The following is a 14,540-nucleotide window of genomic DNA, read 5'->3' on the forward strand; positions in this document are numbered from 1 at the left end:
CCTTCATTCATGTGCATGTTGAATGACCCACAGAAAGAACGTCTGGGGAAGGATCTTTCTGCACGAACTGACAGGGTAGACTTTGCCTCAAAGGGTAGTAATTACAAAGGTCTTCTTTCTTGTTCTTCTTGGAAACTGGGATGAAATTCTCTGCTCAGAGGAGCTGCACTTTTGCCCCTCTTCTTGATTTGCAACACTTGGAAATTACCTGCACCTGTGCTCTTAGGTGATGCCTCTTAACAAGTGACCAGCACTGATGGACTACAGTGCCTAGGGCAAGCGATGCTGTTCTAGACATTAATTCCTTAATTCCTTAAATAATAATTAATTGGTATCGTCCTCCTGGCTGGGTGGCTTATAGTAGACTCCCACTTTACTTCCTTGTCCCTTGATCCATGCCCAGATCCTCTCAACCACGTCACTGCCAACTGTAAGCTCCATGCAGAGGTCATGTGGGACACAGTGGCCACAGCCTTCTGATGGGTGGATACAGGTGTTGGTTGAAGCAGACAGGACAAAGCCCTCCCTCCATGCCCTCCTGGGAGAACATCCGCCCCAAGAATGGCAGTCCCCCTCCTCCAATCCCCCAAATGAAATGCTCCTGTTCCTGCAAGGCAGGGCACTGCAATCACAACTCTGCAGGGATCCATGTCTGCAACAGAAGGAGCTTCCCCAGAGCAGAGGGAAAAAAATTGAGTTTTCTAACTCTTAATGCAACTGAACACAACGTGTGAGAAAATGTGGGAAGAAATCAGTAGTTAAAATTATTTTTCAGGGAGTAAAAGTGGAAAATCTTCATTTTTCTTTTCTTTTCAGGAAAAATCTGCTCATTGGTTTTGAGAATATGGTGATGTACGATGAAAACACAAAATAGCGAGAATGCTTTTTGGGAAAACATAAAAGGAAAGCAGAGACACATGACCAATGCCACAGGACAGGAATTATTGGATACAGTTGAAAAGTAAATCATCCCAGCTCTTGGCTGGGCTGCTGCCTCCTGCTGCTGGACATCTCCATGCCTCCCAGCTGCTTGTTTCCTCCCCACACATTTTCCCTTGGAGCTGTGTGTTCCTCCAACTGCCAGGGCCCTACTTTACCTCTCTTGCACCAGGCCAGGCCCTGCTTCCTAGGATAGAGCAAGCAGTGCTCCTCAGTATCTCCTTCCAGATTGCTGAGGAGTCAGGGAGCCTTCAGACACACTCAGACCTCCTGAGAATATGGGCAATCTCCTGCTGAATTCACTAGCTCACCAAAATCAATCTCCTCTTCCTGCAAACTGCATTCCAATCACAGCAGCTTTAGCTGAGCCCAATGAGTGTGAAGGCCCTGCTGCAAAAGGTCTCAGACACACCTTCCCAAGGTCAAAGCAAAAACCTTCAAGCTCAAAAGGGATCACCTGCAAGGCAAGCATGCACTGGAGAGCTCTCTGATCTCTGTGCTGTGGGGATGAGCTGCTTGTGCACCCTGTGGGTTTGCACTGCCTTCTGTTCCCACCACTCCATGAAACTTGGGTTGCTGCTCCTTCTCACACTCAAGACTGAGAGTATTGGTTAAACAGTCATGAGATGGTGGAGTTCGAGACCATAGGTGGAAGAAGTGAGGCAAAAAGTAGGATTTCTGCCCTGGACTTTCAGAGAGCCAACTTTGACCTTTTCTGGGACCTGACTGGAGGTATATCGTGGGCTGGACTGCTTGAAGGTATGGGGGGGCCATGAGAGCTAGGCAACATTTAAACAGCACTTCTTCCAAGCTCAGGATTGATGCATCCCAAAGAGTAGGAAGGAGCTCATGGATAAGATCAAAGGGAAAAGGAAGGTTTAGGAAAAGTGGAAAAAGGGCCTGTACTCTTGGGAGGTGAATAGGAGTGTTGTAAGGGCTTGCAGAGAAGCAGTGATGAAGACTAAAGCTCATCTAGAGCTGAAGCTGGTGAATGAGATTAAGGATAATAATAAGATGACCTTCCTACTCATTTTAATTCCTCTTTCCTTTTCCTCTTTTTCTATGAAAGCAGTTTAGTAACTCAAACCTTATGTGATACTTTAATAAAACGTACAGATACAATTGTGAGAAGGCCAACACATACAGGAGAACCATTTTGTAGAAATCTCCTAAATAAGCTGATCTTTTATTTCATGTATGTGTGAATCTTGAGGGCTATTTTGCATTAATCTAATTGGAGGGAATGTAAATCTGGTTGTCTCTGCCACTCTTCATAGACAGGACGTGACAGCATTGAAAGAACTACAGACGGAACATGGCTGGAAAAAGACCTTAGAAATGATTCTTTCAGCACAAGATGACAGGTCAGCCCTCACCTCCAGTGGTAGTGCTGCGGTGCCAGAGACCTCCATCAGGACTCTGTGATCAGTCTGTGCTGTTGTGTCACGAGGAACAACTGGTGAGACTGCAGAACCATCAAAGTAAGGCAGTGCTAGGGTGAGTGCCAGTGCAGGAGTTGAGGTGACTGTCTGCAGCACCCAGGGAAAAGGAGCTGTACATAGAACAGCCTCTGGTGGAGATGGCCAACAGCACTGGCAAGGCTGGAGGGCCCCAACAGAAAACCAAGCTCTTAGTCTTCTTGGCTGCAGCAGTTGTGTCTGCTGCTGAGGCTCTGGAGGGCACGTGTTGTCCCTGTGACACTGGGGCCTCCTGGCCTCCGTGCAGCCCTGTAGGGAGGCCAGTAGGTGTAGTACCATTCTCCCTCACAGAACACTCCACACTCACATCCCACTGTCTGTGGGAGAGCCTTGGGCCATCTGTGAGGGACAGCACCACCTTTCCCAGAGGCTGCAGCTATGGCTTAGCCCTTCTCTTTCATCAGACAAAACAAGGGCTTTCCTTAACTTCACAGCACCTGCACAGGGCCTTTGCCTGCCTTTAATCATAGCCTCTAGTTATCTGCTCTAACACAGCTATGGGGAGGCTTTGTTGGTAATGGCCCCACAGGGACCAATAAAAGCTCCAGCACTTTCCAATATTTCTGGACAGCATTTTGACTGCACCTTCATCATTTGGTTACAGCAGTCTTCTCTCAGTCCCTGAAGTTCATGCACACCACATACGCTGTGGGGCTCATTAACAATGCAGAAAGACCTAACGAGCCGTTTCCCTCAAGTCTTCAAGACCTGAACTGCTCACTAGGGAGGTCTCAGTGTTGTAGAGGTAGGTTTCAAGGATCACTGTCCAAAAACGGAGATGTCATATTTAAGGGTATTTTTTATTACAGCAGACACCAAGATGTCGCTGAGTGCTGCACAACCTGTGTGACACAGATGGCAGCTCTGTCAGGGAGAGGGAGGTACACTGGGATAGCATTGTGAGGATCCAGGAGGGAAATGTAGTCAGTGAGAGCTGATAAAAGGATACTAACTGCAACAAAGACGGGAATTAATGCCAATGGAGGAGAAAGAAACCTATGCAAGAGGAAGGACGCAGAGAGCCTGTTGCTTGTGGCCAGTTGTGCGGTCAGTGCTGGTGCGGCTGGGTGTGTGGGAGGCATGGGAGGGAGCTGAGTCCCCTCCAGGACCCAGGACTACAACCTCAGGATAAGATGCTTCAACGGATTCTGCTGAATCCCGTCCCCATGGAAGTGTAAAGGACTGTCATACAGAGCCAGGTTCCCTGCATCCCAGGGCTGTGTGCTGGGGCAGGGACTCAGCCGCCAGCCAGGCTCTGTACTCAGCCTGCCTGGGGAGCTGCCCAGGTAGCTGTAGGGAGATGTGTGGGGGGAAGGAGACCCCAGCAGCACAGGGGCGTTTTGCTCCTCAGGTTGATGCATGGGGCTGGGGGTTCAAAGCTGCACTGCATGCTGATGGCCTTTGCATAGGCAAAGAGCACCAAAAATAGGAGTTTCTGCCCCATAGTCAACAGGGTGGTCCTGGCTGCCTTCTTGAGTCTGCCCATTGGGCTACATCAGGTTTCCAAACCTACATTCAGATTTTGGTAAAGCTCTCCTAATCCTGATGTTCATTTTACTCTGCTGTGTCTAGGCTGTGTGCTGGAGCTGTACGTGGTTGTGGATGGGAATTCTCTAACAGTGATGTTGGTGTTGTTTTATGCACAGAAAATGCCTCAAAGAAATATTCTGAACAATCACACCACTGGACCTGGATTTCTTCTGGGGTTTTCTGATCCCCCTGGGATGCAAGGTGTGTACTTCACCATCTTGCTGCTCATTTATGCTGCAGTTATCATTGGGAACAGCCTGATTGTGCTGGTTACAGTGCTGGACTTGAGCCTTCACAGCCCTATGTATTTCTTCCTGAGAAACTTGTCTTTCTTGGAGATCTGCTACATATCAGCCACTCTCCCCAAAATGCTGGTGTGTTTCCTGACGGGAGATGTCCGGATCTCCTTCCTTGGCTGTGCTGCCCAGCTTTATTTCTTAGTTTTTCTGGGAAGCACTGAGTGCCTATTGCTGGCCGCCATGGCCTACGACCGCTATGTGGCCATATGTGACCCCCTGCGCTACAGCCTGGTGATGAATGGTTGGTTCTGTGTCAGACTGGTGGTCGGCTCATGGATGGTTGTCATACCAATACAAGTGGGCCAGACCTACCAAGTGTTCACCTTGCCCTTCTGTGCATCCCATCGCCTCCATCATTTTTTCTGCGATGTTCCCCCTCTGTTGGAACTGGCCTGTGCAGATACTTTCTGGAGCCGTGTGACCCTGAACACTATCATCCTGCTTTTTGTTATCTTTCCTTTTTTCATGATCGTCGTTTCCTACGTTAGAATTATTGGGACGGTTCTGAAGATGCATTCTGCTCCAGGTAGACACAAAGCCTTTTCCACCTGCTCCTCACACCTGATAGTGCTGACTCTCTTTTATGGCTCAGCCTCGGTTGCGTACTGCAAACACCACTCAATCGACTCTGCAGACACTGACAAATACCTTGCCCTGTTTTACACAATTCTGACCCCCATGTTTAACCCTGTCATCTATGGTATGAGGAATAGGGAATTGAGGATTGCCCTGAGAAAACTCCTATGGCGAAAGTGATAGTGCAGAGTGGGTGAAATATCCCCCAGTAGTTCCAATCAGCATTTGGCAGTTTGTGTGTTGGCATCTGGTATTGGCTCGGACACCTCCAGTTTTGCTGCACTGTCCCACAACCCACTGCATCTTCCAGAAGGATTCAAAGTTTATGTAGTATGGAGAAGGATGTGTAGGGATTCACTGTCACATCATCATAGGGCAGGAAATGAGGGATCCCTGCTCCCCAGTTTTTTGAGGTTTCTACGTCAATTTTGTCTTAGTTACCATTTAATACTGTGTATTATCCTTCCTATGATTGCTCTGTGCCTCATTAATGGTATTCCAGTCAGAATTCTGCAGGTTAAAGAAGAAGGAATTCTCACAGTACCACAGTTGGATACAGCACACAACAATCCAACACCACACATTATCCTACCTGCTCTGAGTGACTGCTATGACAAATGGAGGCCAAAGGCATGGACTCAATGGACACCACTGCCAATTTAGAGGGATGGGGCTCAGACTGTGGGTATGATATCTGTGTGTGTATATTAAAAACCAACAGGAAAGATGATGGCAGTTATTTGGAATGTATGGAATAGTCTGGAATCTGTAAGTGATATGAAATGAGGGGTGGGTACCATCCTGGGCTCATCCAGGATGCTCTGACCTCAGGAGAAAAGCAATGCTGGAACACCTTATACATCAATATGCAAATATTGTTATCAGAATAGTATCAGAATTTTACTCCTATTCCCCACCCTTATTATTTTTTCTGCCCTAGTAGATTGTTTTCAACTCATGCCACAAATTCTACTTTGTTGTGGTCTTTCTAGTCCCTCCTTCATCCCACTGGGAGGGGGAGAGAAAATGAAGAGAAAGGGAAGGGAAAGTGGGTGAAAGGGTGGGTGGGGGTGGGAAGAAAGGAACAGGAATGGAAGGGATTGCCTCTGATTTGTTAAGGACTGAACTGAAAGTTCAAGCTAGAAAGAAACGATCTATTCTAACATGTGTGTTGATCAAGTCATGTCTAAGCTATCCGGTTTCAGACTGTAGCATTTAAAGAGTCGGCAGACATGGGAAAAAGAACAGGGATTTGTGGTGTTGCTGAGATCTTATGCTTCCCCAGGTTCTTCATGCTCAGCTTTCTCAGTGGTAAAGGACAGTGGGAGCATCTCAAAATCAGTTCCCTTTGCTGCAGAAATCCACACACAGCTCTGATGCTGTTCTCCTTCTAACACAGAGACAAACGTATCGGGTATCGTCAGTGACTTGACTAAAGATCTGAGATCATTTCCGTTTTGCAAGCTGGTATTTGTCCGTGCTCAGTCCAGTTAGAGAGCTCTCTCCGTTTACTGTGGCATCAGAATAGCGATCCTTTATTGTGTTCAACATACATCTTACATACTCACCAACAGTAAATTCCTCTAATCAGTTAATTGGCTCTAAATTCTCCCAAACAACAGTGATAGAGGTTGAAAGGTTTCTCAATTGTGAAAAGATTAACAGTGCATACAAAAGAACCTCCTGTTTATTCATTGGCACTCTTTGTCTTGCATTGCCGGCTCCTAAGGCTTCACAGTGATAAGGTCTATCAGGGAGTCTGATCAGCTTTATGATGATTTGCTCCCAGTTACATCTTTGCACAACTCCAGAACTTTCAGTCTGCCTTTAAGAAATTCAAAATGCAGCTGAGATGATCTGCTGTTCTCAGTTGTATTTCAGACAACCACAGCTGCTTGCAGCAGGAGATCACAGTATCACGGTCTTGTGTGGGTTGGAAGGGACCTTAGGGATCATCGAGTCCAACCCCCGGGATTCGAGCCTCCTGTGTAGCAGAGCTACACTTCTACCACTTGCGCCACAGGGGGATTCGAACCCAGGCCTCCAGTGTTGCAAAGTGGCGTCCTTAACCACTGCGCCACTGGAGGCACACACCGGAGATGTGTAAATGGATGTTGTTCTACATTTGCTTTTTTTGTTGGGAGCACCCAAAAAGCAGATGTTCACTTCTGCTGAGGTATGTCAGTGGAGGACTCCTTTCACATAAGCGATTTCTGCTTGATCTGTGCTTAGTTTGAAAATCAAATATTTAAATGGACCTTTGTCAATTTTGCCATTTAGAAGCAATGGATGCAAAAACGTAATGGCATTGTGCAGTAATTAATTTAATTATACTGGAGACAAATGGCCCAGAGCAACTTTAGCAGCTCCTTTCCTCTCCACTTCTGATTTGTCTCTATTCACTCTTCCTAAGGATGTGAAGTTTTGAGAAGGAAGTCTGGAATTTTCGTTTCATCTGACTTGGTTTGGAAAAATATGTGGTCATTTGTGTTGGAAATCAAACAGTGGAATCCATTTGGATGTGGTGCTCGGGGACATGGTTTAGTGGAGTTTTGTTAGTGTTAAGGTGGTACTGTTGAGTTGCAGCTAGACTTGGTGATCTTGAAGGTCTTTTCCAACCTGAGCAATTCTATGGTTCTATGAGTTGAATGGGATTGTGAATGAAGCAAAGGCTGTGACTTGTTTGCCTTGACTGGTTCAGCCTGGAGAAAAGACGGCTGCGGGGTGACCACACAGCAGCCTTCTTTTCTCTACAGGGATCCTATGAACAGGAAGGGAGTCAACTCTTTGAAAGGGTAGATAGCAGCAGCACAAGGGGATATGATTTGAAGTTGAAGGAGGGAAGATTGAGGTTGGATGTCAGAGGGCAGTTTTTTTCTCTGAGAGTGGTGAGGTGCTGGAACAGCTGCCCAGAGAGGCTGCGGATGCCCCGTCCATCCCTGGAGGTGTTCAAGGCCAGGCTGGATGGGGCCCTGGGCAGGTAGGTCTAGTGTTAAATGTGGAGCTTGTTGGTCCTGAATGCCGCACAGGGGTTGGAGATTCATGATCCTTGAGGTCTCTTCCAACCCTGGCCATTCTGTGATTCCATGACTCTATGATTGGCACAACACCTTCCACAGCTGCCTTACCAACAAATCGTGTTTTTTTTTTGTTTGTTTGTTTGTTTTTTTAAATTTTTTTTTCAGTGATAAAGTGCATGGAAAATTGACTGGACCGATTTCACAAAGCAGTTATCAGAGATGTGAAGGTAAGCAGGCGAGTAAAGTAGTGGGCTCAACAGTAAGGCCAGTGCTGCTTAATGGGTTCACTAACAAGTGAATGCTGGAATGCAGTGTCCTCATAGGGAGTTTGTGGGGGACACCCAGCTCAGGAGAGTGGTCAATATGTGGGAAGGTAAAGCTCATGTGCTAAATCCTACAGATATTTAGTTAGCTATTTCCCATGAGATTGGACATATGCTTGAACAGTCTGTGTGATAAGAACACCCCACTTCACAGCTGTACTTGGTTCTGAACTGCATGCAGTGTTATATGAGAACTGAGTGCACTGTGAGCTGTTGGGTGCAGTGCCTTCTGGAGTATTATTGGAGGACTTTGAGAAGACAAGCGCTCTGTCTAGGAACATTCACCATCTGAAGCACTTCAATAAGTGACCTCTTGAAAGCCCTGGATCTGTGTGCTCATGCTGCAGCCCTCTCCACAATGGAAAGGCTCTTCACAACTGGCTGCAGGGGGAGCAAAGACCATCTCAATACCTCCAGTCCAGCTTTAAGGTCTTCAGGCTTCTTGGGCTGTAGCTTTCTAGACCTCAAGGTTCAAGTATGACCCCCAGCAACTCCCGGCCTCTGGTATTCTATGTTCCCTCTTTCTTGGCCTCCATGCCTCAGTTTGGCCTCAGGACTACTAAACTGCAAGGCCTCTTGGCCAGGCTCTTGGCCTTCCTCCAGGCTGTTTTACCTTAAGGCCTCTAAGCCTCCTGGGCAACCTCTAGGCCTTTAGGTCTCCCTCTGTGCCTCTAGGGCAGCTTGCAGGCATCTGTGCCTCCAGGCATGTTTTCCATTACATCTCTAAGACTTCCTTTGTGCCTTAAATACTCATAGACTTGTGTTCTCTTTTTTGGCCTCCCTCTGTGCATCAGGCCCTCAAAACCTCAGTGCTTCCAGTCCAGCCCATTGGTACCTTGGCTCAGCTGGTGCTGCTGCAGGCAGTGCTTCCTGTGCCTGCCCAGCCTAAAGCCAGCAGACAATGTTAGCGGCCACCTGCTGCTCAGATACAAGCACAAGTGCTGGTAGAGAATCAGAGCAAAGCACGTCCTGAATCGCTGCTACCTTGCCCTGAGGAAAGGCTGAGATGCACCACAGCCTCACCTGCTGCCTTGTTAGAAGGGGAGGTTCAGCATCAGCTCCACTCATCAGGAAGTCCTCCAGAAACCTCCTTTTTTCCTGAGCAGGAGACTGGATGCTGAAACCTTCCCCAAAGTCATTATTAAACAATACCTGTACCTGATGCCCCAGGAGAAAACACAGTTCAGATGCAAGACCTCAAAACAGTCATATTATATTCCAATACAATTCCAATTCTGATTTAAATGTCATGACTAGCATTTCACCCACCCTGCTATGGAAGAGGGGGAAGGGAGGGGGCAAGGAAAAAGGAAGCAAGGGAGAGCCTTCTAGCCTTACAAGCCCCTATAGCCCACTCTATACTCCCATATCACCCTATGGCCCCACACAGATCCCTATAGAACCATATCCCCCATTCACTTCCTATAGCTTCATATTCCACTAGATCCCTCCTATTGCCCACCCACAGCCCCCTAGAGACACATGTCCCCCATAACCCTCCTACAGCCCACCCAGAGCACCAACGCCCCCCCCCCTTAGAACCTTATAGCTCCCCCCACAACCCTGTATAGCACCCAGTCCCTCCAGCTCACTATAGCCCCATGGTCCCCTAAAGCCCCCCACAGCCCAGCATCAGACCTATATCGCCTCTATAGTCCCCTGTATCCTCCCCAGAGCCCCTGCAGTCCCATATCCCTCTATACCACTCCTATAGTTCCACATAACTTTCTATAGATCTATATCCCCCCTAGAGCCACACCAAAGCTCCCCATAGCCCCATATACACCTACAACCACCCCTATAAATCCTGTAACAACTTGCAGCCCCATATCCTCCTATAAGCCCCGTCCAGCTCTATATCCCTCTATAGCCCCCCCCAAAGCCCCCTGTAGCCTTACATCACTCCCGATAGCCCCCCAATACCCCCAAATCCTTCTATATTCCCACATCAGCTACATACATCCCTATATCCCCCCTACAGCTCCTGGCAGCCCCCCATATTCCCCTCACACGCATCCATTTCCTCATATCCCTTCGTATCTCCCCATAGCCCACTACAACCCCATATACCCCACGATCCACTCCTACATCCATCCTGCTTCAGCCAATTGGAGTCGGCAGCGCTGCCGCTGACCAATGAGAGACTGGGGGCGGGCCACAACTGCTGCTTACCAAGTATGATCAGGCTGGAACTGCCGATAACCAATCAGAGGCTGGGGGCGGGGCAGAGCAGTGGTGTGGGCGGGGCTCCATGTGCATTCTGTCCTTACAGGGGATGGGATGTGGGATTGGGATTAGGGATGAGGGATTGGGACTGACAGGTGGGAGATGGGTTTGGGATGAAGGATTGGGAACCTGATTTGGAATTGGAATGTAGGATTTAGAATGTGGGACTGAAATGTGGGATTCGGGCATTGGATGTGGGATTGGACTGTGAGGTTTGGGATTGGGATGTGGGCTATGGGGATGTGGATATGCGATGGATATGGAATGGGATATTGGGAAGTGGGATAGATATGGGCTGGGCTATGGATATGGGATGGACTTGGGATGCATTTGGGATCATGGAATCCTAGAATTGCTTGGGTTGGAGAAGAGCTTCGAGGTCCTGCAGTCCAACTGCAGCCCAACCATGGAATCAGTGCAGTCTCTCCAGCTCCGTCTGCAGCGCCTTTCTCCCCTCCAGCAGATCAGCACGCCCTCCCAACTCGGTGCTGTCTGTGAACTTACTGAGTGTGCACACTATGCCCTGGCCGAGATCCCTGATCAAGGTGTTCAATAGGAGCTGAGCCTTGGGGACACCACTTGTGACCAGACACCAGCCAGAAAATGCTGCTCTGACTGTCCAGGCTTGGCTGAGTGAGGACAAAGCTGCCTGTCCCCAAATGAGGCAGAGGAGCCACGATGCCATGTGAGGTATCTTTATGCCTGTTTGTGTATCTGCACAGCAGGCCCGGCTGCCCCTGCTTCTCCCCTCCATGGGAGCTGGGGGGCTGTGACACAGCACAAATGAATGCAAGCAGAGGGATACGTCAAAGGAAACACAAAGCATTTAATGACAAATCATAGAAAACAATGAATAACAGAAACAACAATATTCCTAAAATTGCCATCCCACAACAATTGAGTGCCCAGACAGTGTCCCATCCCACTGCAATGATGGCTTTGGAGGATGGCTCTTTTCTGGAGGGGAGGGATGGGGCTGCTGCTGGTACCCCTGGAATGCTGCAGCTGCTGCCTGGTGCTGCAGGGCCGGCGAGGAGCGCAGGGTTAGAGGTAGCCGTACTTGTCATCTATGGCCATGTCTATCTCCCGCTGCACCAGGAACTGCACGGGGCCGATCTTCATCTGCTGGGCCGCCCGCTGCCGCTCCTCCTGGGCCAGCCTTTTCATGCGCTCCCGCTCGGGCCGCTGCTCGGCTGTGATGGGCAGCGACTCCTCCAGTGCTGCGGGTGCCGCATGGCCACCTGCCCAGGGCCCCACGCAGGGCACAAAGTCCACGGGGCGCTGTGGCCGAGGCTGTTGCTGGTGCAGCTGTGGCAGTGGGTCCCTCTGCAGCGCTGAGCTCCTCCGTGGTGATGGGTGCAGGCAGCTCGGCGCCGTCTTCTTGGTAGCATCCTCCTCCTGCACCATGCTGCCTGGAGGTGCCGGCGCTGCCTTGTCTGGGCCTCTGTCTTGGGGCTGGAGGGCAGCAGGGACGGTGCTGGGTGTGGGCTGGGGCTGCACAGAGGGTGGCTGGCGCACTGGCCCTACTGCAGTCACTCTCTGCCCCAGCGGGTGCACGGCCTGGATGGATTCACACAGGTGCATGTACAAATCGCTGGCAGTGCCCTTTTGCCTGCTGCTGCTGGCTCCTGTGCTGGCCCCAGGCAGCTTCACTCGATGTGGGCATTTGCAGCCTTTTCTTTCTTTTCTTTCCTTGTACGGCAGCAGCTTCCTTTTCTTGGCTCGAGCGCTGCTGGTGGGCTTCTCCTGCTGGGAATTCTCCCCTTTCTGGGGGGTGCCAGCAGGTGCAGGGCGTTTGGCCCGCTTGGTGCTGCCCCTCTTTTTCTTATCTGCCACCTGGCAGATAGTAGAGCCTGGTGATGGTGGCAAGGGAGCATGAAGAACCTGGGGCTGCCTTGGCTGCACCTCCTTGATGGGCTGTGCGGTTTGGGCTGAGGGAGGTGTGGTGACAGCCAGGGTGGTCGGCAGCGGACTGAGCTGGGCACTCGCTGGTGGCACGACAGAGTGCAACTCTGACAACCCACACTGCATCTCCGACAGGAACCCAGGGGATGGTGGAAGCCCCCAGAAGGGGTCGGTGGGGGTCCCACTGGCAGCCTGTGCCTCTGTGCTGAGCTCTGTGCTTTCCCAGGGGTTGTCAGGGAGCTCAGCGATGAAGCATCCTGGGGCAGGGCTGCTGGGCTTTTTGTGGGGAACCTCAGCAGCTCTTGCCACATCTGAAAATGCAAAATGATCACCATTTTGGTGGACTTCCCACACGCACTCTGTGAAAGCACACACCTGTGGGTTCTGCAGCCCCCAAACTCACCATTGATCCAAGAGAGCAAACCCTGAATGCCCGTGATGTCCTCCAGCACATCTGAGCTTGTCGCCACTGCTGGGAAAAGCAAGAAAATGCCAAAGGCTCAATGCCAGCTCTCCCATACCATGTTCATCCCATACCAAGGGATCTCTGGTGGACATTGGGTTCCCATTACAAATCAGGATGGCAAAGATAACTGTCAAGGCCAGGGATTAAGACCCTAAGAACACACTATGAGAACAGTCCCAGGAAAGAATGGACAGAAAGCCAAAGTAGAAAGACAGTGCACCAAAGCCAGACGTCCACTGTGTGTCTGTACCTCTCTTGGGAGCTGGGCCACACTCTGTGCTCCTCCCCTGGTTTTCTGCAAGGCTGCACTTTGTTGGAAGGCTGCTTGCATCAGCTTCTGACACAAAGGAGACAAGAAAGACATGAAGAGCATCTCATTGGAGGAAGATCTGAGCACAGCCAACCACAAGCTTCTGGTCTTCAAGAGCACAAAGCAGAAAGTTTGCCTTTCTGCTGCCACAACATTGTGCCCTTTCTGCAGTCAGCAAAGATCTGCAGTGTCCTTCCCATCACACACACTGCCCTTCATGCAGCCCTGTTTAGAGGCAGGTACCCACACCACAGCTCACAAGAGCTTCTTACCCACGGAGGCTTTCCGTTTCTCATCTTGCTCAACACCGTTCCATGGATGCGCAGTCTCCATCCCTACAACAACAGATCAGGTGTTGATTTCACAGATACCAGCATGCATCTGAAATACAGTCCAGTAAGCCCATGTCCCCCCACAGAACAGAAGGATGCTACTTTGACAGCCCAAACACAATCTGTTTGCTCACTTCTCGCTGCTCCTTCCTGCAAATGGAAAGGTTGCTTGACATCCTCTGCAGCACTGCCCCCACCCAGAAGTAATAGTCAATTACTCCACATTTCATGACAGAGGGCTGAGGACACTCACTTTTGCCTGGCAGTAAGGATGGGCCATCCCCATCACGTCCCTCTGGGCTCTGAAAGGCAACGCTGGATCTCTGGCAGCCTGCTCGCTGCTTCTGAAGAGAGAAAGGAAGAAACATTGGAGGGAACATGCAGCTACGGTTTGCAGAGAGGTTCCAGATGGTGCCAGAGATGGGATATCAGAGTGCTGAGACATTATCACTAAGGGAAAACAGCCTGAGCCATGTTCGTGCCATTAGCCCAGGCTGTCAGCAGTGAGCACAGAACCTGACCGCTTATTGAGGTCACAAAGGACCAGTAGGGCTCCTCCCACTCTGTCCCTTTCCTTAAAAATGAGACGAAGAAAGAAGAACCAAGAAAAGAAACCCAGCCATACCTTTCCACTCACAGAGCAGAAATAGGAATAGCAGTCATCTCCTGGCTGAGACATGGCTAGTGAAGTCTCAGAGGAAGCTGAAGCTCCCAGGGCTCTCTCCACAGGAACGTGCTCCACTCTTGGAAAGAGCTGGCTTCACTCTTCCTAAGACTGCCTCGAACCCCAAAATCTCCTTTTGGACAGGAACCTTGCAGAAAGTTGTGACAAGTGAAAAACTGTCAGGAAGAAGCATTTTCCCAGCTTTCTTCTGCACCCAGCCATCTGTGGGGCAGTGAGGCACAAGTTGCTCACGGTGAAGGCTGCACTCTCCTTCCTTTGTCGTGTCTGACATGAAGCTGGGGACCCGGCAGCAGTTTTCCAGGGGAGGAATGACATTTCACCATCCTCACCGTAAGATGGGATGGAATCTCAAAAAGAACCCATTTCTCTGCAAACAGCCGTGCTGAAGGGCACCGCTGGAGCTGGGAATTCCTCCCCAGCACAGCTTTTCTGCTGAGACACCTCCTGACAA

At 49.9% G+C, this 14,540-nt stretch overlaps 2 protein-coding genes across 2 annotated transcripts; one reads left to right on the top strand and one right to left on the bottom strand.

Moving 5' to 3' along the window:
- The first annotated feature begins 823 nt into the window (after positions 1-823).
- On the top strand, positions 824-5,763 carry LOC107318440 (olfactory receptor 10AG1-like). Its single transcript, XM_015872247.3, has one exon. It carries the CDS (start codon positions 4,040-4,042, stop codon positions 5,000-5,002), a length of 963 nt encoding a protein of 320 aa, XP_015727733.2. The 5' UTR covers positions 824-4,039; the 3' UTR covers positions 5,003-5,763.
- A 4,786-nt stretch (positions 5,764-10,549) lies between these two features.
- LOC146751553 (uncharacterized) lies at positions 10,550-14,083 on the bottom strand. The gene is made up of 5 exons (XM_085534214.1): positions 14,030-14,083; positions 13,658-13,748; positions 13,345-13,407; positions 12,700-12,768; positions 10,550-12,607 (listed from the first exon to the last, which is right to left on the bottom strand). Exons 1-5 carry the CDS (start codon positions 14,081-14,083, stop codon positions 11,436-11,438), a joined length of 1,449 nt encoding a protein of 482 aa, XP_085390340.1. The 3' UTR covers positions 10,550-11,435.
- Positions 14,084-14,540: the final 457 nt, after the last annotated feature.

Source organism: Coturnix japonica, unplaced genomic scaffold (assembly GCF_054131305.1).
Source record: "Coturnix japonica strain WE unplaced genomic scaffold, WE-NBRP24 Scf078, whole genome shotgun sequence".
NCBI classification, from domain to species: domain Eukaryota; kingdom Metazoa; phylum Chordata; class Aves; order Galliformes; family Phasianidae; genus Coturnix; species Coturnix japonica.